Consider the following 24,013-nt stretch of genomic DNA (forward strand, 5'->3'; position numbering starts at 1 on the left):
AAAGAACAGACTCCATTAACTATAAATAACGATGCTATATTGTCATTTATTTAAAATACTTCTATTTCTGCCTTCTGAGGAGTATGAAGGCACGGAACAAAATTCATAATAGATAAGAGCTTATAATTGCAGTCATAATAGCTTAAAACATTAGTAAAGTTTTCTGACATTTGTAGGTCCTATTCAGAAAGCATTACATTTCCTGTTCACATTTTTAAGCATCATGCATTATATGTCTGCTATATAGGAAGACCCTCAAATGTATGAATGTAACTTTCTTTACCATTATTGTTATAATTGTACTGAGCTCTCATAGTTTCTGTAACAGACTTGAATTGAGTATCTCCATTGATTAACCTATACACCTTCCACGAAGCATTGCCACAGTTTTATGTTTCCATCTGTAATTCAGTATGAATGATTACTGTATATGTTACAATAGTTCATACACGAATTTGGGTACTCATTGTATATTTTGCTTGTCACATTTGTTGGTGTGTCCAATTCTATCCACAGGTCATATAGGCCATCATTTTTTGCATGATGCCCAACTGCTTAGGGGTATGTTATGATTTTAAATGATTCACTACTTCCAGAGTTGAAGCATCCCCCCCCCCAGCCTAACACATGTTTTGCAGTGATAAGTAATTTTGAAAATGACTTTCCCTAACTTTTCTTTATTACCATGTATCCAGTTAACCTTATAAGATTTTTAACACTCAACACCAGTACATATAAAAAATGCCATTGTGACTGGCATACTGTGACTCACAAAATGCCTTTGTAATATATTCTATCGTATACCTCTTGTGTACATTTTTATCTTTTCCAAACTGGAGTGGGGAATCAGGTGAATAGGCATTATAAAGTCATGTGCAGATTATAGAAAGCTGTATATTCCAGAGATACTGTATGCACTGGTGTGTTGACTGTGTTACAAACACATGCACACACATAGATAGAGACAGAGTGGGAGGGAGAGAGAAGAGATATACCAAGATTAATAGTAATAAAAATAATTCCAGGTGATATTAAAGAATATTAAAGAATTATATTAAAGAATTATATTAAAGAATTCCAGGTGATATTAAAGCAAGGAAGCATGAGTGTTATACTCTAAATGTAATAAGCAACTTAAAGGTTTCTTGACTACTATTTAACATCACAAGCTATAATTCTAGCTGTCATATGTAAAGACATGGATGTGGCTTCCTTTCAGTTAAAACAAAATGAAATGTATTAGTATATTTACTGTCACATGGTTTTCATTTATCTTTGAAAAGGTGAGGATTTTGATTTTATTTTTAAATGAAAACTGCAATGGTGAAAATGGTAAAGCCATTAACTAAATAAAGCTTTGGAGATAGATGAATATTGTCCTCCTTTTGTCAACTATACCTGAATATTATAAAAAGTTAATGCTAAATTCACTATCCAAATACACTGAAGCTTCAATAAGATGCCCTTTTGCATGGGAGGAAATTCAACTGAATTTGGTGGAGCTATTTTCTGAATAGACATGCATGGGATTGTTAAACCACTTGAGATTAATGCACATCTGGATAGGGATGAAAATGATTTTTTTTATTTTTTAACAAACAGAAGCTGGGTTTGCATAGCACTGGTTTGTTGCTGTAGTAATAATGGAGGTACCTCACACATGCTCAAAATCATCTCCTTAGTGGCTCCATCATTCAAGTGCATATTTTTCCTGGAACTGCACAGCTACTAGGTCAGACTCAGAAAAGATGTCTTTTGTAAGCATGGGCCATCAGATGCAGTGAGCACATCCAGATCCCTTTCAAAGCACTCTTTCCACTTCAAATTTGAATAGGTATACTTCCTTAGCACGAGAGTTCACAATGAATAAAACTGGGGAAGTGTCATTGGTTTTATGCAGGCCACATTTTTGCTGTTCATTGAGAAATATATAATTTTTAGAAAGAATTTTATTTTGTGAATGGCGACCGCAGCTATCCACAGTCATGGCAGGCATGTGATGGCATCATCATGCATATCCTACCACTGTGTACTTATAGGATATTTTGCATGAATATAGAGTTGAAGGTTGGTTGCTGAATGTGGTAAGAGAAGGGCATGAAGAAAGTAATACATGCTTGAGAATAAATGAAATGGTAAGCAAAAGGTTCAGCATTGAGCAGAGAGTATTACAAAGTTGTGTGATGTTCCCTTGGTTTTTAAATGCATTTAAGGATAAATATTAAGGAATGCTTGTGGTGCTGTTGGAGGTATATTGGCTGGGATGTGAATATACATTTACTTTTATGTGCAGATGATTGTTGGCTGAGAACTTGAATGATTTATAGCAAAAGTTACATTGTATGATGCAGTGAGGTTAATGGATCTGATAATTAGTGCATGATGGACCAAGGAAGTTTCATTTGACAGGGAAAATTGTATGGTCAGTTCCAGGTTTTCCATAAATTATGAAAAACTAGAACAAGTAGATAAATATCTGTATCATGATAGAATATTTATTAGAGATGGGAAAATGAAAGGGTTTTAAACAATGCTGCTAGAAAAGTAATAGGTAGTATACGGTTTCTTATGAGAAATGCAAATATGGCTGTGTATAAGAGTGTGCTTTGTGAAGACATGGCAGGAGAAAAAAAAAGTAAGTTGAATGCAATGGGAAGTTGGTGCTTTAGAAATGTGTTTAGTAAAACACAGAGATAGGGTCAAGAATGGATGGGTGCTGAACGAATGTAGATAAGTGACCAGTACAAAAGAAGTATGTTGATGTGATTTGGCCACATAGAGGGAATGAATGACCTTGAACTGCAAAATGTCAACAACAATAATGCTTGCGATGATGATGATGACAATGATGATGATGTGTCTGTTTACCAAATTTATGGGTGAATGAGTCAAGAGGAAAGGGAAGACCAAGAACCGGTGCTTAAATGTTGCTGATGAGATCCTCAAGAAGAGAAAGGCAAGAAGTTCAAAGAACAAAATGCAATGTATGAAGCAGTGGATACATGTAGTAGAAGCAAGGATGGTTTGAAAGGATATGGAGAAGTATATTGATTGATGTTGATTTAATTAGATTTAGTTCTATCTCCTTTTATTATCTGATTCTTTCTATTTCTTTGGCTTATTATTTCTTATTCCCTTTGTGCCCTCTTCATAACATTGCTTCCACTGAAAGTGAATAATGTGATGAGTATGTATGCTAGATGTGGTGTAATATTTGCTGTTCTGTCTTGTGGATGAAGGAATAAAAGTAAGACCTAAAATGCTATAGATATCTCAAAGCCAAATAGCATTTTGGGGCTGTATTGATCCTGTGATTAAATATTACAGGAAAAGGTGAAGAGAACTGCGAGGATTTTTTTGTTTGTTTGTCAAGATCCAGTGTAGAGTTAGCACAGAACAGAAATAGAATATTATGAATTAAGTTCACGTTACCTCTATTTTTTTATGAAGAAGAGACCAAAAGAAAACCAGCTAGTCAAGAATGAGGACCTATAAAAAAGAAACTAGACTTTTTGATATGAGCTGATATAGAGAAAGAGGTGAACAGCAGGGCTTCTGTTCCAGAACAATGGATATAGATATCACCTAGCATTATGATAGCACTCACTTTCAACTCTGCAGCAAGCTGAAATGTCAAAAGGCTGAGGCGGAAGAATAGATTGGTAGACTATGGTGTTGGTCTACAACTTAGATAGTTCATGGAAGAACCCTGGAAACCCAAATGGTGGGAGGAGTGTGGTTAGCAACATCTGCTGAGGTGGTTACAGCAGTCTGGGAAATACTTTTATATTAACCCTTTGCCCCCAGGCTTTGGATAATTGTCACCTACAGTAGCTGGAGTGATGACCTTCTACCTAAGCTGTTTAAAAGAAGGCTAAAAAGAAAAAGAAAGAAAGAGAGAAAGAAGAAAACAAAAGTTGCTTTTTTTCTGAAGGATTTTAGACCCAGAGAGATGAATCCAGTGTTCCTGGTAACTTACTTACATAACTTTACATTAACTACCAGGAGAATGTGTATATTTTCTTTATCATAAAGTTCTTCATCACACAAGAACTCTAGTTATCTTGTCACAGAATATATCTGCTGTTTCAGATATATTCTCTTGAACCCTAGGATAAAATTAATTGTATGCAGGGGGTTTTGTATCTAGCTTGTGGCAGTAAATGGGCCACAAATCAATATGATTAATGGTTGGCCAATAAATGTTCAATATACTATATGTTCAATATACCTGACACATGTGAACTGCAGATTAGTGTCTTACACTGCAATACAATACAAGTAATTACTCTCAGTATTGTAGGATTGCAGACTTTTATGAATTTAATTAATTTATGTAGGTCATGGACTTCATGAAAAGTTCTGATATAAACCTTCTGTACACATCCAGTTATGGTTCAGTTAATCCACCATATCCACTGGCCTATATAATATTAGCATATGAGCAGCATATCCACCAAATCCATTAATCACTGATATAATAAGTGATTATACAAATATTTAAGAGCCCATATCCTGTACAATTCCTGCCATATGAACTGACCATTTTTGTTGCATTGCGCACTAGTGCAAATTCCATATGAGTTTTAGTCTTGAGCACTTGATTTTGAAGGCCTTAATTTTTATTTTAATATGGAGGAAAGGGATTTGCATTCATTCAGAGAGAATGTTATAGCAGACATTAAATTTTTGTCCTTCATCTTTAATGTTGCATAATCACTTTTCTCACCCCCACCATTATTCATATTTAGTGTAAGAGCTATCTGGAGAATACCTACAGAATATCACTTGCAGAAGGCCAGTGTTGTACTCTACATTAAAGGTCTCCAAGCATTTCTTTTATGGACTTAACCTAGAGTGACTTAGAGTTGAACGTGATTTCAGAACAGCTTTGTGGAAAGCACTGCTTTCTTGAAAACTCAGCAGGTTTAATCATATCTTCTTTGCACAGATTGTTGTGAATACTCCATTGAGTCCTATTAACCTAAATGTTTTCCTTATCCAACACTTATAGAGTATGGTTCTAGAAAACAAACTCTCTTTGTTGATTTTGCCTTCTAAATTAATGGCACAAGAAAACTTACAAATACACTTCATCCTTTGGGAGAGACATACTTTATTAGCTATCAAGACTTCAGTATGAAAAAAATGTAAACAATTACATAAAACAAGTTGGAATGTTTTCTTAATGTTTTCTTAACACTCCTATTTGATGGTTGTAATATTAAAAAATAAATTACAGCTAACTATACATTTGGGACATATCACAGAGGAAACCTGAAATACAAGACCACATGTGATAGAAGATACCATATTTTATAGTGAGATTTGAGCAAAAGCTTTCTACAAGATTAACAATTACAAAGTTACCAATAAATATTAATTTTGTTTACTTACCTACCAAGATATTCAACATTTATACCCTATAAGGCAGAAAACTGCCCAATATTCAGCTTATATTTTGAACTTTCTGAAGTGAAAACAAAACTGAACTAAACCCCCATCCACACCAACACTGGCAGGGCATGGCACAGTATATAAACAGAGAGCAAACCCCATCCCATTCTAGCACTGAAGATGTTACCTAGCTGGGTAATGAAACATTTGCAAGAAAAGAACCAAGCTAAGAATTTAAGGAAACTGACCCGGTGGTGTCAAACTTGTCGATCCATAGGTTTCTAATAGCTGAAAAGCAGTTAACAAGCAATTTCCGAAAGTGATTAGAAAAGGAAGTATGCAAACTTAGTGTCCTTTCAGAAGCACCAATCATGGTTTGAGCAAGATGTCTTTTCCCTCACCTTCCAGAGCTCTAAACCCACTGGAGATTGCTATCTTGCCGTCTCCTCGTGAGAAGCAGCTGTCTGGAGCACTTGGGGGCATTCTCAAATCCTCTTCTTGTGCACAGAGGAATTGTTGAAGAACCATTCTACTCGCCGGCTCTTCGTTCCATTGCAGTCATCGGCTCTGCTTTTTGCAGAGCCATCTTCAGTCCACCATTTCTTTCTCCAGAAGTCCAGGAGACTGTGGGTTCTTAGGCACGAAGCCAGCTGGGTGACCTTGGACCAGTCATACCCCCTCAGCTCTAGGAAGCAGGCAATGGCAAACCACTTCCATAATCATATATATTACATGTATATGTAAACTATAAACTGTTATAAAATGAACAATATCCATAAAAAGAAAAAAAGGCCTAAAATAATACACTATTAAAAAGTGTATCACCTGTTTGTATTAAGTCCTTTGTTCTTGCAACTCTTGATTCTAGACTGTTTTAAACATTCTGTTTTTATCTGAGAGAAGTAGTAAAATGACTGGCAACTGAATGATACAGGATCCATGTACCTCCTATAACAAAATTTGCACTAAAGCTTCATTTTGCAAAGAATCATCTTTAGTTCTCCTTGACTGTAGTAAAAAGGTACACAGTGAGGTTTTACAGCAAAAATATCCACTTTAAATTACCCATTGTTCATGTTCTGTGCGTGTTTGCCCTGTAGCACTGGTTGACATTTCATAGAGATTGAACCTGCATACGGCCAGAAAATATAAATAATTATAAGAATCACCTTCTCTTGATTTTCCCATTATGTACCAATCATTGCAAAGGCAGGTATTTCTTAGGTGCTTGCTATGGAATGAAAAAAAAAGTTTTATTTATTGACCTGTAATTAGAATGTGGCATTTTGGTAAATAAATAGAAGATAGGTTTTGTATAATTTGGTACTCAGTAGGTGCTGCAAGATGCTGGTAATGCAAGTCTTTGACCTATATCACATAAGCAGCAGCATATGATAACTGAAACCCTCCTAGGATGGCCCCAAAATAAATTTTCTACTGTTAAATATACTGTTTATATATAAATATATTTATATAAATGTACAGTATATCAATATTGTAAATATAAGACAGGGTTACTTTTCTGCCTTTGTCGTTCCCACCCTCCCCAATTAATTTAAACTCTATGTCACATTTTAATTCCGTTTATATACAGTATAGGATGCCCAAGATGCATTAAATTTATCTATTCTTCCAGGCTTTGGACAAAACATAAAGGGGAAGGCAATAATCATTATGATGTATATGATATGGTTGGGTCAATTACTTTCTCTCAGCCCAACCCACCTCACAGGGTTGTTGTTATGGGGGAAATAGGCAGGAGTATTAGGTACATTTGTTCCTTCAGAGTGTGTGTGTGTGTGTGTATACAAGATAAACATTTAATATATATATAATATAATATATATATATATAGAGAGAGAGAGAGAGAGAGAGAGAGAGAGAGGCAGAATACAAATTTAATAATAATGTAATGATCTGGCAGATGAAACAGCTGTCTGCAAATGGAAGAAGGGACTTCAGAAAGAATCATCAGGAATACTCACCCAGTTGGGAGCAATGCCACAAAGAATTATAATAGTCAAAGTGATCCTGTTCTGTACGTTTTCTGAATATACAGGCACTTACTGTACTTGGGTTGGGAATGGACCCTTTTCAGTCAGGTTTCAGACCTGGCTATAGCACCGAGGTGGCATCAGCTGCACTTGTTGATGACTTTTGACAGAATTGGGGTGGGGGAAATGTATCCATCCTGGCCGTCTTGATCTCTTGACAGCTTTCAATACCATTGATTGTGGTGTTCTTCTGGACCAACTCAGGGATTGGAAGGAGAAGATATGGTGATTCTGCTTTCTCCAGGGTTGGTTCTAGTCACTGGGGGAGAGAGGTCTAGCTCTGGTCCCCTGCTTTATGGCTGCTTTAGGGCTCTACTCTCTCCCTGCTCCTAAGGTGATATGGAGGACATAAGGAATGGCCTTGAAGGACAGCAGGAGAGCTGCTACCAAGGCAATGGTCAGATAAGAGGGGCTTGAGCCCAGGCCAAGAAATAATTTGAGAAAATGTCTCAGACAAGCCCCTCCCTAAATCACATGAAAATAAAGTGAGGGAGGGGAAAAGCACTTCCAGACCTGCAAGGTTCTGTTACTTTAGCTGTTACAATAAAAGTAATACTGACCTATGTGGCACTGGTTTCTTAGTCCAGTCTATCTTGTTGGGCTGACTGGGTGAGGTCATCTGCCAACAGGGGGTGAGGTATCAACCAGTGTGCTGATGATATCCAGTTGTACAACTCTGCCCTGGATTGCTCAAGTGATGTCATCAAGGTTCTTTCTTAATGTCTGAAGGCTGTGGGGGTTTGGATGGGAAGAATAAGTTTCAGCTTAACCTTGGCAGGATCAGGTAGCTGTGGCTTTTGAGACTTCCCAGTTGTGGAGACTTTCCATCTTTAACTCTGAATGAGCATGCTCTCCCCCAGACAGAGTTGGGGGTCCTCTGAAACTTATGGCTCCTGCCCAAAGAAGGGTCTTTGCGCAAATCTCCTTGTGAACTAATTGTGCCTGTTTCTGGATCAGAGGGCCCTATTCATGGTCACTTGTGCCTTAGTCACCTCCTGTTTTGGACTACTGTAATGCATTCTACATGGGACTGCCCTTGAAGAGCATTCAGAAACTGCAACTGGTCCAGAATGCGGCAGCATGCGCTGTTTGGGATGTTTTAGTACATTCACATAACATCACTGTCCTGCAAACTGCATTGGCTCCTAGTGAGCTCCCAGGTGTAATTTAAGGTGCTGGATATAATCTATAAACCCCTACATGGCTCAGGGCCAGTTATTTGCAGGACCGTCTATCTCTTATTTCTGCTCGCCTCACCAAATCTGATGGGGTGGACATGCTCTGGGTCCTTTTTTATTAAGCAGTGACATCTTCCAGGACTAAAGACATGTGCTTTCTCTGTTGTGGCATCTACCTTGTGGAACAGCATCCCCCTCCCCGAAATTTGGATGGTCCTGACCCTGTTGGCCTTCCAGGCTTTTCCCTCAAATACAGTTTGGGTTGTTAAGTGAGCCCTGCTGATTAGCTGCCTGTTGTGTGGTCTGCAAGATGGAAGGGATTTATTTGGATTTCTGGCGTACAGTATATTCTAAAGGAATATGGAGATACCCTTGGCAAGGAAATGGATGAATCATTAAGGGGAAAATGACAGCTTAATCCTGGGAAAGTGGAAGGCATAAAACAAAAAACAAATAATACTGTTCCCCCACCCACCCCAAAATAATCCTGCCTTGATTCTATTTGGTATGGTATAAGAAGAGTAGAGAAGAACTCTGGAGGCTTTCAAGATTTTGTTATTATGCTCTTTACTGAAAATAGCATCCCTTGCACTGTTTCCTAACTTGGCTTAGCAAGATGGCAGCTGTATAAATTGTTCAGATAGGCAGGCAGGCAGGCAGGCAGGCAGGCAGAGAGGTCAATGCTACTATAGAGAGAGTATGCAGAGGCTTAACCATCCCACTTCCCTTCTCATCTTTTTCAACCCCATCCTATGTGGTCTCAGAGTAAAATCAGAGAAATAGTGTCTAGAGCAATCCTGTTGTTGTATAGACTCATTTCTGTTCTAGCAGCAGGAAGAGAAGCTTGATCTGCTGATGATTCTCTCTTCCATGTTTCTGCAACACAGCTAACCAGGGAGTTCAGTAACTTTGTACAGCTCTCTGTAACTCCTCTGCTGCCTGGGTTAGTGGATTTTCATTACCTGCTGCCCCCCCTCCCCCTCTATAACCTACTTAAGTGTATTGTGCAGAGATTAAACCTGGACAAAAAACATTACAGCACAGTCATTACTAGTCATAGGGATGTAGGAGGTAGTTTAAGTAGGTACAATTATGCCAACAGAATAAGGGAACTTTCTGTTCAAGATTAATTGGATGAAATTACTTGGGCTGAAAGAAAACATCTTAATGATTGTGTCATTAAATCTAAAGGATTCATGAGGAATTTATGGAACTCAGTTGGGTTAATATGTGGACAAAAAAGTAAATATCTGTTGGATTTTGAAGCTTAAATGTAGTGATGCACTTTTCATCTCTAAAAGGTTTCAAGGTATTTAAATTGCATACAGTCCTATGTATTTGAGCTAAAATATGTTCGGCAGCAGGTTCTGTGGAAATGAAACAGGTTTATTCATGGATATCTGCAACAGTGTTATTGCCCAGAAAATAACTTATTTGTCTCTTCGTAACCTATAAAATTTTCTGACATTGGTTGAGGTTTTGCTGCCTATGTCAGTGAATTGTTGAGATTTTGAACCCCGTGGAGAAAAGATGGCTGTAAATATAATAAATACAAGCAGGAGAGGTGTACTCTGCTAAGATCACCACTTATTGTCATTGTACAGTCATCACACGCTGACCTTTGTTACTCCAAGCCTCATCACATAGTTGCAGAGAATGAAAGTCTACTTGCTCAGTGAAATACTTTTTTGTTGTGGTTCTGTCTCTCTCTCTTTTTGCACCAGAGAGTTTGACAGACACCTACCACAAAAAAGAGCAATTTGTTCATTCCCTGCAGATATTATTTCACAAGGAGAGAAGCTATTCTTGGCAGTGCCTGAGAATGGCTTGAAGGCATAAAATGCTGTAGCATTGTTAAGACTGAGCAGGTCTTTGCCTGGCCTGGTTTGGATAGCAGAGCCTAGGTAAGCTGTTCAGAACTTTCCCCAAAAGAAGTACATTACAAATGTAGAAAACAGATATCAGCCTGTTCACAGATAATTTTGGTAAGGTTTTTATTTGCTCAACAAAAAGTACCAACACACATGAGATATTCTGATAGTAACATAATGGACTGTGGTAATGATACTTTTATGATACTCTAGAATGTTAATTCTCATATCTTGTTTCTCTGTCACAGTCTATATAGTTTGATGATCAGCCTCATGTATGAAGAAAACATGAATTTATCTTTCTGCATTTCCTTTTTTATTTTTAGGACCAGGGACATACAGCCCAATGGTTGATCAGTCAGAAGCAAAATTGCCTTCCGGCATCACAGTCTGGATTTCTCAAGAACCGCGTTTTAAAGAAGCAAAAGACAGCACTCCTGGGCCTGGATCATATGAGGTAGGTTGACATCACAATGTTATTTGGCAAATGCTTGATCATGCCTTATAATTACATAATAGGTACATAATGATCTGCAATAGGTTGCCATTTCAATACTTAACAGCAGGAAAGCAAAAGGTTGTTTTTTTTCACAAGAGAGGAAGATGGCAGCCAAGAACACTTCATTTGTCACATTTGTTGCAAATGTCAAGGTTGTGCTTTTCCAACAGGACTTCAGGGGGACTTTGCAGCTTGGCTGGAAGCATTTGACCCATGAAGGAAGCTCACACTTAGTTAAAAAGCTACATGTAGAGTTTTATTTTGTTGATGTTAATGTTTGATGCTTTATTATTGTTTATATTAATGGGTTGTGGGGTTTTTTTGGCCTCACTGTGAGCTTCCTAGAATCTTAGAAAGAGGTAGCATAGAGATCTTTGTGTAATGGGCATGTTAAAATGGGCATGATGGGCATGATGTGAGTGGGCATGTTAAAATATGGCTTAAATGCCTTTTGATTGAGATGAATTGGATAGAGCAGATGTTTTAATCTGGTATGTGCAGATGTGAGCATGGCATTAAGTTACATTTCTTTCCCAAAAGATTAGGTGATTTCAAAAGCTGTCACATAAAGGACCCCAATTTGTAGAATTTTTGATATAAATGTATGGCATTTTCTGCATAGTAAAGCTGGTCAGATGTTATTCTATTTCCAAAGACATTTACTCTTTTGTAATTGAACTGAGTGAAATGAAATATGTCTTGCATCCTGGAGCACAAGTTATGTTATCTTACCTTATGTCTATTTGTTACATGTATAGTTTAACCTTGTATGGTATAACTTTTATTGTGAGCCACTTTAAGGATTTTGGTAAAGAAGTAGGATATGAATCTATGTATTCATAAGGGTTTTATTAAGTGGCCAGAGAGCCTTTGTCCACCAGTTGCGGTCCTACCTGAAGTTACCACATGCCTCATCACCATTTGCTTGGAGCATTGCAATACACTTTATACAGGGCTGTCTTTTGAAGGCCATTTGGAAGTTTTAACTAGTCCAGAACACAGTGGCCTGGTTGTGTTTGGGCATCCACCATCATTAACATACTATACCTGTGCTTCAAGCCCTGCACTTGCCCACTGTTAGCTTCAAAGTCAAGTTCAAAGTGCTGGTTTGGGCCTTTAAAACTCAGACCTTTGGTGTCAGAGTACTGGCAGGAATGCCTTCTCTGTTTTAATCCCCATGAGTAGGGTAGTCATGCCACCTCTCCAAAATTTGATTTGACCACACTTAATTGGCTTTCTGCAGGCTAAAAAAGTGAGTTATTTCAGGCAGCCTTTGGTTGGATTAGCTAATGTCATTAGACTGCTTATTTATTATTGTCTGATTGTCTGATTATTTGTTTTTTATTTTTTATTTTTTACCATGTAAGTTTGATTGTATTTCTATTACTGTACATGAAAGGCTAAGAATTTTTCTGATTGTGGAAGAATACAAATCTAATAAATAGATAAATAAATAAATACATAAATAAATATTATTTAAAATTAAATAAATCATCCCAGCATGAAAATAGGAATCTATTATCCACATTGCAAAAAATGCAAAAAATATGATGTGGGGTGAGTATGAGTTAGTGAGTATGAAAAATGGGTTGAATATGAGTTGGTACACTGAAATTACATCATATTGTTATTTATTTGTCAAATAATTCATAAAACTCTAAGTGCATGATCAGATCACCAAGTTATAGATTTACTGTGTCATTCATAATCATCATTTGTAGTCTCTCACACACACTTGCATCAACTAACTTCATTTGAAATATATTTTGGTTAGGATTTGTCATACTTGTATTTCTACTACAATTTCTTGTTATTTCCAAAATCTAGAAATATGTGAATTTTTGACATGGGTGCCCAAGAGTTCCTTTATGTGGATTATAATTTTAATATGAAATAGCCTTATATTGTCAGAGGCAGCACTGCCATTAGTAGAGGTCTTTGGGGCTGCAGTCCAATAATTAATTTTGTATAGCAACACTTACAGTTTTGAAATAATACACATTATTTCAAATAATAAGTAAAATAATGTATAATGCTGAGACTGAGTTATATTCTATGTGTTTTCCCTTTTTGTTCCAGTGTTTTATTCCAATGTTATTGCAGTTCATAAACTAAATAATTTTTTTTTCTCCTTTGGCTTGGACGTCCATTGAGATTTTAAACATACAAATTACAGTTGCCATTGGAAACAGTGGATATAATTTTCCACATTTTCAAGTGTATCATTGGATGTACATTTTATTTCGATTGGAATGAAGAGTTTGAGGACTGGATTTCCCTTTGGGTTCAGTTTGAAAGTTATTTGACCTACTTGGTACTAGAATCTTGTTTGTTCAGGAGTCTATCTCACTAACTTCACTGAATGCTGCAAGAAATATTGGACAAGGGCTGTTTTATTCTCTCCAGTCATTAAAAGCTTACATTATTGAAATATCTTGCCTTAAAAATAGCTTGCAAATATTTTTCTTTGGGTAAATTGCCCCAGCCATAATATTATTACCTTGTATCAATTCTTTTCTGCTGAAGCATTTTTAAACCTTTGAATAACTGAGCTTAATTTGCCTCAAACTCCCCCCCCTCCTTTTTAGTCAGTTTGATGTTAAAATGTTAAATCAGTAATCTTAAAATATAAGATTAAGTAGTTACATAAATAATTTGCTTTGAAAATATTAGAACAGAGGTTCTCAAAATGTGGGTGGTGGTGGCCCTTCTGGTGTTGATAGTGGAAGGAGTTCACAAGGAACCTCAAGGAAGGTCTTGTTTATTTGTTTGTTTTGGAGCTGATCAGGCTCACACAGGCAAAGTGGGAGCTCTGTCAAAATTTATTCATACTTCACCTGGTTTGGTTTAGTATTTTGTTTTGTAATGTATGCATGTTTTATTTATTGTATAATTTAAATTTATTATAGCCACCCAACTCCAATGGACTCTGGATGGCATACAAAACTAAAAAAAAATCCATAAAAACAGATAAAACCTGAAACCACACAGACAGCCCAGAATAAAACAATCTAAAAATTAAAGAGGTTTTAAGAGTTTTCCAGAATCCTAGGATAGAGGATGTTGTCATTATCTCCGGGGATGCTGTTTCAGAGGGATTAGTGATTGTAATCCAAAATGTAGAGATGCTGATAGTGCTATAACCGGTAAATCCACATAAATGCTTGTTCATGCATGATAGATTAAATACTACAAAAATTTTAAGCACCAAAGCCCTCCTGTATTATGCATATTTGCAGTGGCTTTCAACTTCTGGAATGTTCCTTCTCTTGCGAAATCTTTATGGCTATTTGCATACAATTGCCCAGAGGTAGGCCAAGACTATCCTGTTCAAGGAGATCTTAGAAAAGTAACATTGATTGACTCTTTTTTTCCTGGCTGTGATTCCAGGCTACCAAAAATGTATTTCCATGTAACTCTTCTGTTTCAATTATATTTTGCAAGTTTTCATTATTATAGCTGGCTCTAGGCCAGATAGGAGGTTAATGATACGTTTTCCGAAGGCAGTGAAATGTTCCATGTATATATTTTATGTGCTTTTTTGTTCTAAAATGCTGTCAGTTTTAATCTGAATGATCGTCAATATTCTAATTATATCAGTGATGTTATGTGGGTCCTTATGAATGGAGTGACCCTCTTTATCCATCCTGGTGTGGGTGTGAGTGCCTGTGTTTGTTTGAGACAGAGAGAAAGAAAGAGGAAGAGATTTAGGCCAGACATGCAAAAATATATGCATTTATTTAAATCAATTTAATGAAACAATGACTGAATTTTGTTACACTGAGATACAGGCATAGTTCATACTGTCAGTGAAAAATATGAATAATAGTTCTTATTGCCAAATGTATTCTACCCTTCTGATCTTCTCCAGTGCCACTAATATCAAGCATAGTAGATTGTCTGTTTCACTTAATAAAGATACTTCCAGGTACATTCATCCAGAGTCATGTTTTTAAAATTAATATACTTCAATTGCTCTGTATGAAAACTATGCTTGCAATATCTCTTGAAATGGGACTGCAGGTCATAGCAATATGCAATAACTTCCTCCACATTTATTTTAGTCAAAAGAGCTGATGTAAAACATTATGTAGGAAATCTACTTCCTAATCTCTCTAAAATGGAATGAATAACCAGCTGTACCCCAGTACAAGGCTTTAAAAATAAATCTACAAAAATGTAACTTTGCAGATGAACATTACATACATGGACTAATATTAGAATCACTGTGAATGTGCATTACTCATGAGAAAATGCCTATGAAATTAGGTATGTTAAGATTCTTTATGAGAATCTTTTCTGAAGGAAAGGGGATGGGGATATTAATCTACATAACAAGCAAGCAAGCAAGCAGATAAACATAATAGTTTTCTCTGTTAGAGACCTCTGTCAGGAGTTTCTCATCAAAGAGTTGACTTGTTCAGTGTAATCTTCCCAACTTGATGTCCATACAGATACTGGACTAGAATTCTTAGAATATCCTGCCTGCATGGTTACCCAAATGATATACACTTAACTAATTGAGTCAGAAGTCAGATATGTAAATGAACAAAGTTGGGATTCATCTATATACTACTATTATATCTTATTTATTGCTTATTTTACACCTAGCCATTCAGCTTGAAAGAGTCCCAGATTATAAAATAAAATCTAGAAAGGAATCCTCTTCTCTCAGATCTACTATATAAAAAGACATGTTGAAGAAAAGAAAGGAGATGGAAAAGGAAAAGGAATAGAAAAACTTACATGTCAATTCTTAAAGTGTTTGAAATTCTTAAAGTGACCATAAATACTAGAGATGGAAAACAAGTGGCTTACAGACAGGTATCCAAATACCATTTAAAATAATATCTACATATATACACACCTACCAGGCTGTTCCTTTTGGGGCATGGAGGACGTAAAGGAGAAAAAGAGTAAGACATTGTAAACCAAAGAAAAATTGGGACATAAAAGGAAAAAAAGGGTAGGCATTATCATTAAGTTTACACCAACACCATTCACTGTACCTCTCCAGACTTTTCTGTGCTTGCAAACCATCCTTATGTTCACCACATCCATCTACTGCTGCTTAATTGCATGTTGTTCTTCATAATTCCTTTTAATCTCAGTGTCTTAAGTGTTAGCACTGTTTCTGAAAAATCCAGCAGCATAATTTATATTTTATTTTACCCAAATGTGCAGGTATTTAATACAAGCTGTAATGGTTAATTTATATACTGTACTTGCAAATTAGTTCATCATTTAAAACAATTTCTACCTCTTAGCTAACTTTATGACATTTCTGTCATGTCGAATGACCGTCACCTCTTTATTTTGACAATGTGAAAGTTGGTGTCTTTTAATATTCCGGAAGATTGACATGACTGTTCTTTACAATGGAGAATTTTCTTCTGTGGAATATCTTTCTGCTGCTGTTAGAAAATATATTATTAATTAGGTCTTTGGCTTAACACAGGTTGAAATATAAAAACCTGAAAAATATGATTGAAATGAAACAATCATGTAGAGGGTTTTTTTGCTAGTTTGAAAAGTGCCGCTTACTTATAGGTAATATATTTGGGGATTTTGTTTACTAGTTTATCTAAAATTTGATATGTATTCTTAAATCTGATTCAGAAGTAATATGGGTATTTATTATGTTCTGTTATATACCAGAAATAGATTTGTTGAAAATATTATACTTAAATGTACTTAAATGTTTATATTGTCAGTATGGTTAGCCATAGGGGAAATTAAGGATGTAGAATTCGAAGCAATTGCTAAATGCTGTGCTAATGTAATCTTCCTCATATACATTTACATACTTTTGATAGTAGAACCTTAATGTGCATTCAAATGGTTTAAAACGTATATCATATTCCTTCTCTTTAATTCTCCATACATAGTGCCTGAGTGGTGCGCTAGTTTTAAACCCAATTTGCTCATTTGCTTTTCATTTTCTGTGCAATGGATTACTGGCAGAGAAGACAAATGGGGACAAATTGGGAGTCTGTAGCTGAATAGGTCAGAGTTTCTCACCAAATCTATGTTATGCACTAAATTGCTTACTGGTTCTGCCATGAACTGCATGGACCCATTTCAGTATACTCTAGATCTTTGAAATGCAATGACTTTGGTGATCAAAACATAGAGGTTTGTGAGCAAATGAATCAGAATTAAATACTGAAAAACTGTGAAATATGCTTAAATGGAATGTGCAGAGCTTTCTACTGCATCCAAACTGCATATGCTGGTGAGATGTTAGCATCTGCTTTGTTGGGAGAATAAATTATTAATTCATTTTTCCAGGTGACTCTAATGGCATTCTTCTGCTGACCATTGTTTGCCAATATGTTATGGCTTTAGATTAATTGCCAATGGAACTTTGAAAATAAACCTATCATGATGCTACAAAGACTAAACCATGAGTTAGTGCAATGTTGATGTGCTGGAAGACAGACCAGCTGAGGCTTCAAATCTGAACTGCTGTTTGTTGCAGCCACCAGTCCAGCTTAATGCTTAAGAGATGATTTTATTTTACAGATAAATAATTTGTCTGCAAATTATTGCAGCATGAATCAAAGAACTATGCTTCTACAGTGAACAGCTGTGATATTGGGCAGAAGCCTCTGGGTTTATATCTACATTAGCAGTCTCTTGCCTTATAATGTACATAGTGATTTGCAAGTATGATGAAGCCCGGCCTGATTGTCACTGAGATTTTTTAACATAGTTTTGACTCCTCACAGGAGTCAGAGGCTGAAAATATGGCTTGCTAGATACTGTACATTAAAACTCATAGATAAAGGCTAAGATGTTACCAAACACTATTTTTGTTGTCAGTGAAGGAGAGCAGGAATTGAATTAGCAGGAAACCTGTGCAGCATTTTGAAAAGTACAGTGGTACCTTTACTTAATCCATTCCGTGACTCTGATCGCAAGTCGAGTTGGTCGCAAGTTGAAGTAAATTTTCCCATAAGGTTCAATGTAATTACCGTTAATCCGTTCTGGCGTCTGCGGACCACGCGTCAGGGGTGGAAAAACGGCCTCTGACCACGCGGCAGGGCGGAAAAATGGCCGCAGACCACGTGTCAGGGACGGAAAATGTCCGTGGACCATGTGGCACGGGCGGAAAAATGGCCGCAGACCACGTGGAACGGGCAGAAAATGGCTGTGGATCTGGTTCGTAAGTCGAGGCGAGTTCGTAAGTAGAGGTAAATTTTTGGGGCCGGAGCTGGTCGTATCTCAAAAAATTCGTAAGTAGGGGTGTTCGTAGGTAGAGGTACCACTGTATAAGGAAGAAAGTAAATGGTTTATTGATAGTTTTGATTGATTGATTATATGCCATCAAGTTGCTGTTGATTCCTAGCAACCATATAGATAGATTTTCTCCATGATGATCAGTTTGTAATTTGGTATTTCAGGTCTTCAAAATGTGCACTCTTCATATTGTAACTGAGTCCATCCACCTTGCTGCTGGTCATCCTCTTCTTCTGTTTCTGTCCACCTTTCCCAATATTAGAGCCTTCTCTAGGGAGCTAAGTCTTTGCATAATGTGCCTGAAGTAGATCATTTCATGTTATACAAAGACCTAATGTTGATTGATCGATTGACTGATTTATCATTATTTATATGGCCGCTCATCTCACAACATGTGACTTTGGATGATGTACAAACAAACCATAAAAAACAATTTTAAAAAACTTTCAGGAAGTACAAAAATTAATATTATTATGAAAAGGCTAAAAGAGGGCATCAGATTATGAACAATGGAGCCACCTCATCAGATCACTGTTCCCTTGCAATCCCCAGGACTGTTGACACAACTAGGTTTTAAGGGACTTCTGGAATGTCAGCAGAGATGGGCCAATCTCACCTTAGGGGGGATGTTGTTCCACAAAGCAGATGCCACAGTAGAAAAGGCCCATCTCCTAGGTCCTGCCAGTTGTAACTCCTTAGCAGATGGACCCGCAATGTACCGTATTTTTCCATCTATAAGATGATACTTTTTTCTAAAATCGTTCACTAAAAATTGAAGGGTGTCTTATGCAAGGAAGTAAGCCAAGGAGAGAACTGCGCAGTTGCGAAACTGCTCATACTTTGTCTCTGCAAACAGGCTTCCTCCTATCACTAGCCTCCAATCACGAGTGAAATAGTTTGTCTCTGCAAATAGACTTCCTCCAATCATGAGCCTTATGTTACTGACATCAGCTGATGCTGAACAAACCACTTGGAGGAAGTCTGTTTGCAGAGACAAGCTATCGGCACTAGTGATTGAATGTAATCAGTTATGCAAAAGAGCATGGAAATAGAGCTGCACAGAGAAAGTTTGGATCTCCTCCCACTGAGTGTATCATGTAAATATTACCTAATTACTAAATAAAAATGTGTTCTGCTTTATCTTTAAAATATTGATTTCTTAATTTTGGGTTGGAAAAGTGGGGGTCGTCTTATACATGGGGGCATCTTATAGATGGAAAAATACGGTACCTCTTCTGCTGGACCTGATGGGATGGGCAGATGTAATTGGGAAGAGGCAATCCCTCAAATAACCGAGCCCCATGCCATGAAGGGCTTTAAAAGTCAAAACCAGTACCTTGAATTGCGTCTGGAAGCAAACTGGCAACCAGTGCAGCTTGTGGAGCAGAGTTGTAACATGTGCTGCTCTAAGGGCACACATAACTGCCCATGCTGTTGCATTCTGTACCAGCTGAAGCTTCCAAATACTGTTCAAGGGCAGCCCCATATAGAGCGCATTACAGTAGTCTATCTGGGAGGTGACCAGGGCATGAGTGACTGTGAGCAGAGCCTCCCAATCCAGGAATGGACACAACTTGCTCACAACACGAAGCTGTGCAAAGGCCCTCCCAGCCACAACTGCCACCTGCTCTTCAAGCACGAGTTGCAAGTCTAGGAAGACCCCAAAGTTGTGCACTGGGTCTGTTTGGGGCAATGCAACCCTATCCAGTACCAAAGATGGCATAGTCCCAGAACTGGCAGGCCCCAAAACCCAGAGCCACTCAGTTTTACCAGGGTTCAGTTGAAGACTGTTGTTTCCCATCACACACACACACCCCCACCTCCAGGCACCAGGATAAGACATGAGCATCATCACTTAATTAGCCAGGGCCAGAGATGTATAATTGATACCTCATCCCATGGTGACAGCTCACCCAGTGGTTTCATATAGATGTTAAAAAGGAGCAGAGAGAGCACCGAACCCTGCAATACCCCACAAAGTAGGGGCCGAGGGCAGGATCTCTTCTCCCCAATTACCACTGGCTGGTATTATCCCTGGAGAAAGGATGAAAAGCAGCACAATATTGTGCCACTCACCCCCAATCCCCAGAGCCAGTCCAGAAGGAAACCATGATTGATGGTATCAAAGGCTGCTGATAGGTCAAGCAGAGTTAGGATGGATGCACAACCCCCATCCTGCTCCCGGCAGAGATAATGTAAAAGTGCAATCAATGCCATTTCTGTCCCATACCCAGGGCTGAATCCTGACCAAAAGTGGTCCAGATAATCCGCTTCATCCAGGGTCCTCTGAAGCTGTTGCGCGACCACCTTCTCCGCCACTTTCCCTAAAAGTGGAGGTTAGATACCCAACAAAATTTGTTTGATGATACGTTTTGTTTTCTTGGCTGTCCGTGGTATTCTCAGGGGTCTTCTTCAACACCAAAGTTCAAAAGCGTCAATATTCTTCCTGTCCTGCTTCTTCAAAGTCCAACTTTCTCTTCCAGAGAGTGTCACAGGGAATACCATGGCTTGCACAATTCTGATCTTTGTAAGTACAGAGGCATCACAACGTTTGAATATATTTCCCAAGGCTTTCATGGCTGCTCTGCCAAGGGCTAGCCTGTGATGTATTTCTTGATTGCTTGTTTCTTTACTGTTGATGGTTGATCCTAAAAGGCAGAAGCTATCCACCACTTTGATTCTTCATTGCCAATTCTAAGGCTGGTTGTTGTACTTGGATGTTATACCTGTTGTCATTAGTTTGGTCTACCTTATATTTAATTTTAGTCCCATTTTTTCACTTTTTTGCTTAATTTTTACTACTAGAGCTTGCAGATCCTTTGCATTTTTGGCTATCAGGGTACTGTCATCAGCATAGTGCAGGTTATTGATGTTTCTTCCTCCAGTTTTAAAACCATGCTCATCATCACTAAGTCTGTTATTCCCAGTGGGATAGGCACACCATAATTTTCTGATTGTTCAGTGTGAATTGCATTTTCTAGGTGCCTTGAGGATTATTTCTGAAGAAGAAAAGAAGGAAGGAGAAGTAGAAGAAATTGTTATTATGGTATTCAGCTCTTGGACATCCTTTATTAATCCAATAGGAATTCTCATCTATTTTTTTTTCCTCTCTCTCTCTGTATATTTACAACAAGAACATTGAATATTTATTCTTCTAATTTGTACTATAACTGAAGTTTTCTGAGAGATTACAGATTACGTGGTGTATCTTCACGGAAACAAAGTTTTGTGAAGCATCATATCTATATCATTTTCTTGTCCCCTCCAAATAGAACGTTTGATCGACATTATGCTTTGAAGGCTAGTGTTCAGCAATATATTTCACCAATTACAGTTTCGGTATACCAACTATATATTTTCCCAGAAAAATACTGTCTATTCTTACTGGTAACACCCAACTTCTTGGGTTAGGAAGGAGTTATGTAAGCCTGTGAAAGGCTTACATAACTCCTTCCTAACCCAAGAAGTTCCTTGGGCTCACTGGTACTTTATTTTAAACATTAGGATTAATTGTAAATATTACAATATCTGAATAAGATTGTTATATTCACTTGTGCTTTTGATAGTTACATTGCTCGTTATACTTACTGGATTTGTGTGGTTTAAATATTCAGTGTATAAAAAGATTAGAGGGTAGGGAGATATTTGAAGGGCCATCACATGGAAAACAGCAGCCATTCTCTTCTGCTTCACATGGCAGGACTAAGTCTAATGAGTTTGAGTTATATACAAATGACTGTAGCATTTGGTTGATTGTCAGAAAAAAAATTACTTGATTATCAGTGTGGTTAATGTATTTGAATTTGTTATCAGTTCAGAAACCGAATCTGCAATGCAAATGCATTACTTTTTAAAATATATATATAATTACTCCCCCTCCCCCAACCTTCCTTCCCACAACTAATTGTAAGTAGTTTGGGATTTATGATATAAGAGTCTTTGGATTCTGACAGTATATAAATGTGATAAATAAATGCATAAATGATTTTGTATGGAATGACCAGTGGCATTCATTAAAAGCTGATATTGAAGAAAATGCCTTCCATTATTTTACCTGTGCAGGTTCCTATGTAAAGGTTGTGCAATTTCTAGTTTGTAAATCATTTGCAACTCATTTTTAATCTACAGTAAAAGAAGTATATTTATTTCCAAAATATAATTGTCATATATCATTAACTTATGTTCTCACTGCTTGGATAACAAATCAAAGTTAACCAGTTTGTAAGTAATGCCAAGTCTACTCAGTATTAGAAGTAAACTGTAACTTAAAAGAGTTAGAACATTTTTGATTATGCTAAAGTTTAAAAACCAGTAATCATAAGTTTTTATGATCAAGCTAGTTTAATAGCTACAAACAGTTCTGAACATCTTCCAGAAATTGAAGAACTATATAAAAATAGCAAATATCTTGTCAGTTTAGTACATTTACTATTTATGTGTTGCGTTGAAAACATTTTAGCTGGCATTCAACTATATTCTAAAATGCATTTGGTGGTTTACTTAGAACTTTTAAAACTTTATACACTTAAAAAACTTTCAAAGACCTACATATGAATATAAAAATTGTCAAAGTCTAATGTTTGTCAGTATAATGAATTCATTGAAATACTGGTCATTTAATTTCTCCCTGCTTTCTTATCGTTAATGGCTCAGGCTATATTTATTCCCAATCATGTCCATATATCTTCTGCTAGAATTATAATGAAATCATTTTGTTGCAATTTAAACATGTCTGAATACTTGACAACAAAATTTAGGAGTACCGATTGTGTAGCACTTTAATCAGTCTATCCCTACAGTAATCTTTTCAAGGATCATACCACATGAGAAGATAGTTAAGTGCTATTAATTGTAAAGTAAAACTTGGACAGAAATTTTCTGCCTTAGATACAGGACTTGATTTTCTCCAAATGTGGGATTCTTTGGTCATGCAAGACCTTCTGATAATGATGAATGGCAAAAGATGCTAGAGTTTTGGAAGAAGTACTTATAAATTAAGCCAGGTCTTCTGGTTGCAAGATAGGACCCACTGAAAATAGGAAGATACATTTTCATAGGCTATGAATCATATAGAGTCTGGGTCTCACATGTACCAGGGCTCTAGAGGATTGGATACACACACACACACACACACACACCATTGTGGCAATTGGTCATATAATTAAAGGTTAGAAGAAGTTCAGACTCTTTAAGTCTCCAGTCCTTAAAGCATCTATTTGGAAATGAGCTGTATAAGTTTTTGAAAAATGTTTCTTTTGGATTTTTAAATCTATATCAATATGACCATCTTCCCAAACCTGGTGTCTTACAGATGTGTTAAACTTCCATTCCCATAGCCAGAGCCCACATTGTGAAGTCTAGTTTATCTGGAAGGCACTGGCCATGGGAAGGCTGAAGTATATAGAAATAATCAACATAGTCATTGGCAAAAATATTTGTTACAAAATCTGTAGCAAATTTGCTATGAAATCTGGGCTGCATAAAACTGGGTGACTATATCTCTTTGGAGAAGACCCTGATGCTGGGAAAGATTGAAGGCAAAAGGAGAAGAGGACGGCAGAGGATGAGATGGTTAGATAGCATCACTGAAGCAATGAGCATGAAACTGAGCAAACTCAGGGAGGCAGTGAAGGACAGGAAGGCCTGGCGCAATATGGTTCATGGGGTCACAAAGAGTCGGACACGACTTAACGACCATACAACAACAACAACACAACAAAGTTCTACAGAAAATTCCAACTTTTGCTGTCATCTAGTGGTTGTCTAGAATTT

General features: G+C 37.1%; 1 protein-coding gene across 1 annotated transcript in view; it reads left to right on the forward strand.

The window, feature by feature from the left end:
* The window catches only part of STPG2 (sperm tail PG-rich repeat containing 2), a 228,358-nt gene that overhangs the window by 128,975 nt on the left and 75,370 nt on the right, over positions 1 to 24,013 (forward strand). The window contains exon 12 of the mRNA XM_088133269.1: positions 10,827 to 10,957. Within this exon, the coding sequence (XP_087989395.1) occupies positions 10,827 to 10,957 (131 nt within the window). The remainder of the gene's footprint in view (positions 1 to 10,826; positions 10,958 to 24,013) is intronic.

This window comes from Python bivittatus, unplaced genomic scaffold, assembly GCF_059951505.1.
Source record: "Python bivittatus isolate LINGU-HERP-01145 unplaced genomic scaffold, Pbiv_v1 ctg000070_np1212, whole genome shotgun sequence".
Lineage (NCBI taxonomy): Eukaryota > Metazoa > Chordata > Lepidosauria > Squamata > Pythonidae > Python > Python bivittatus.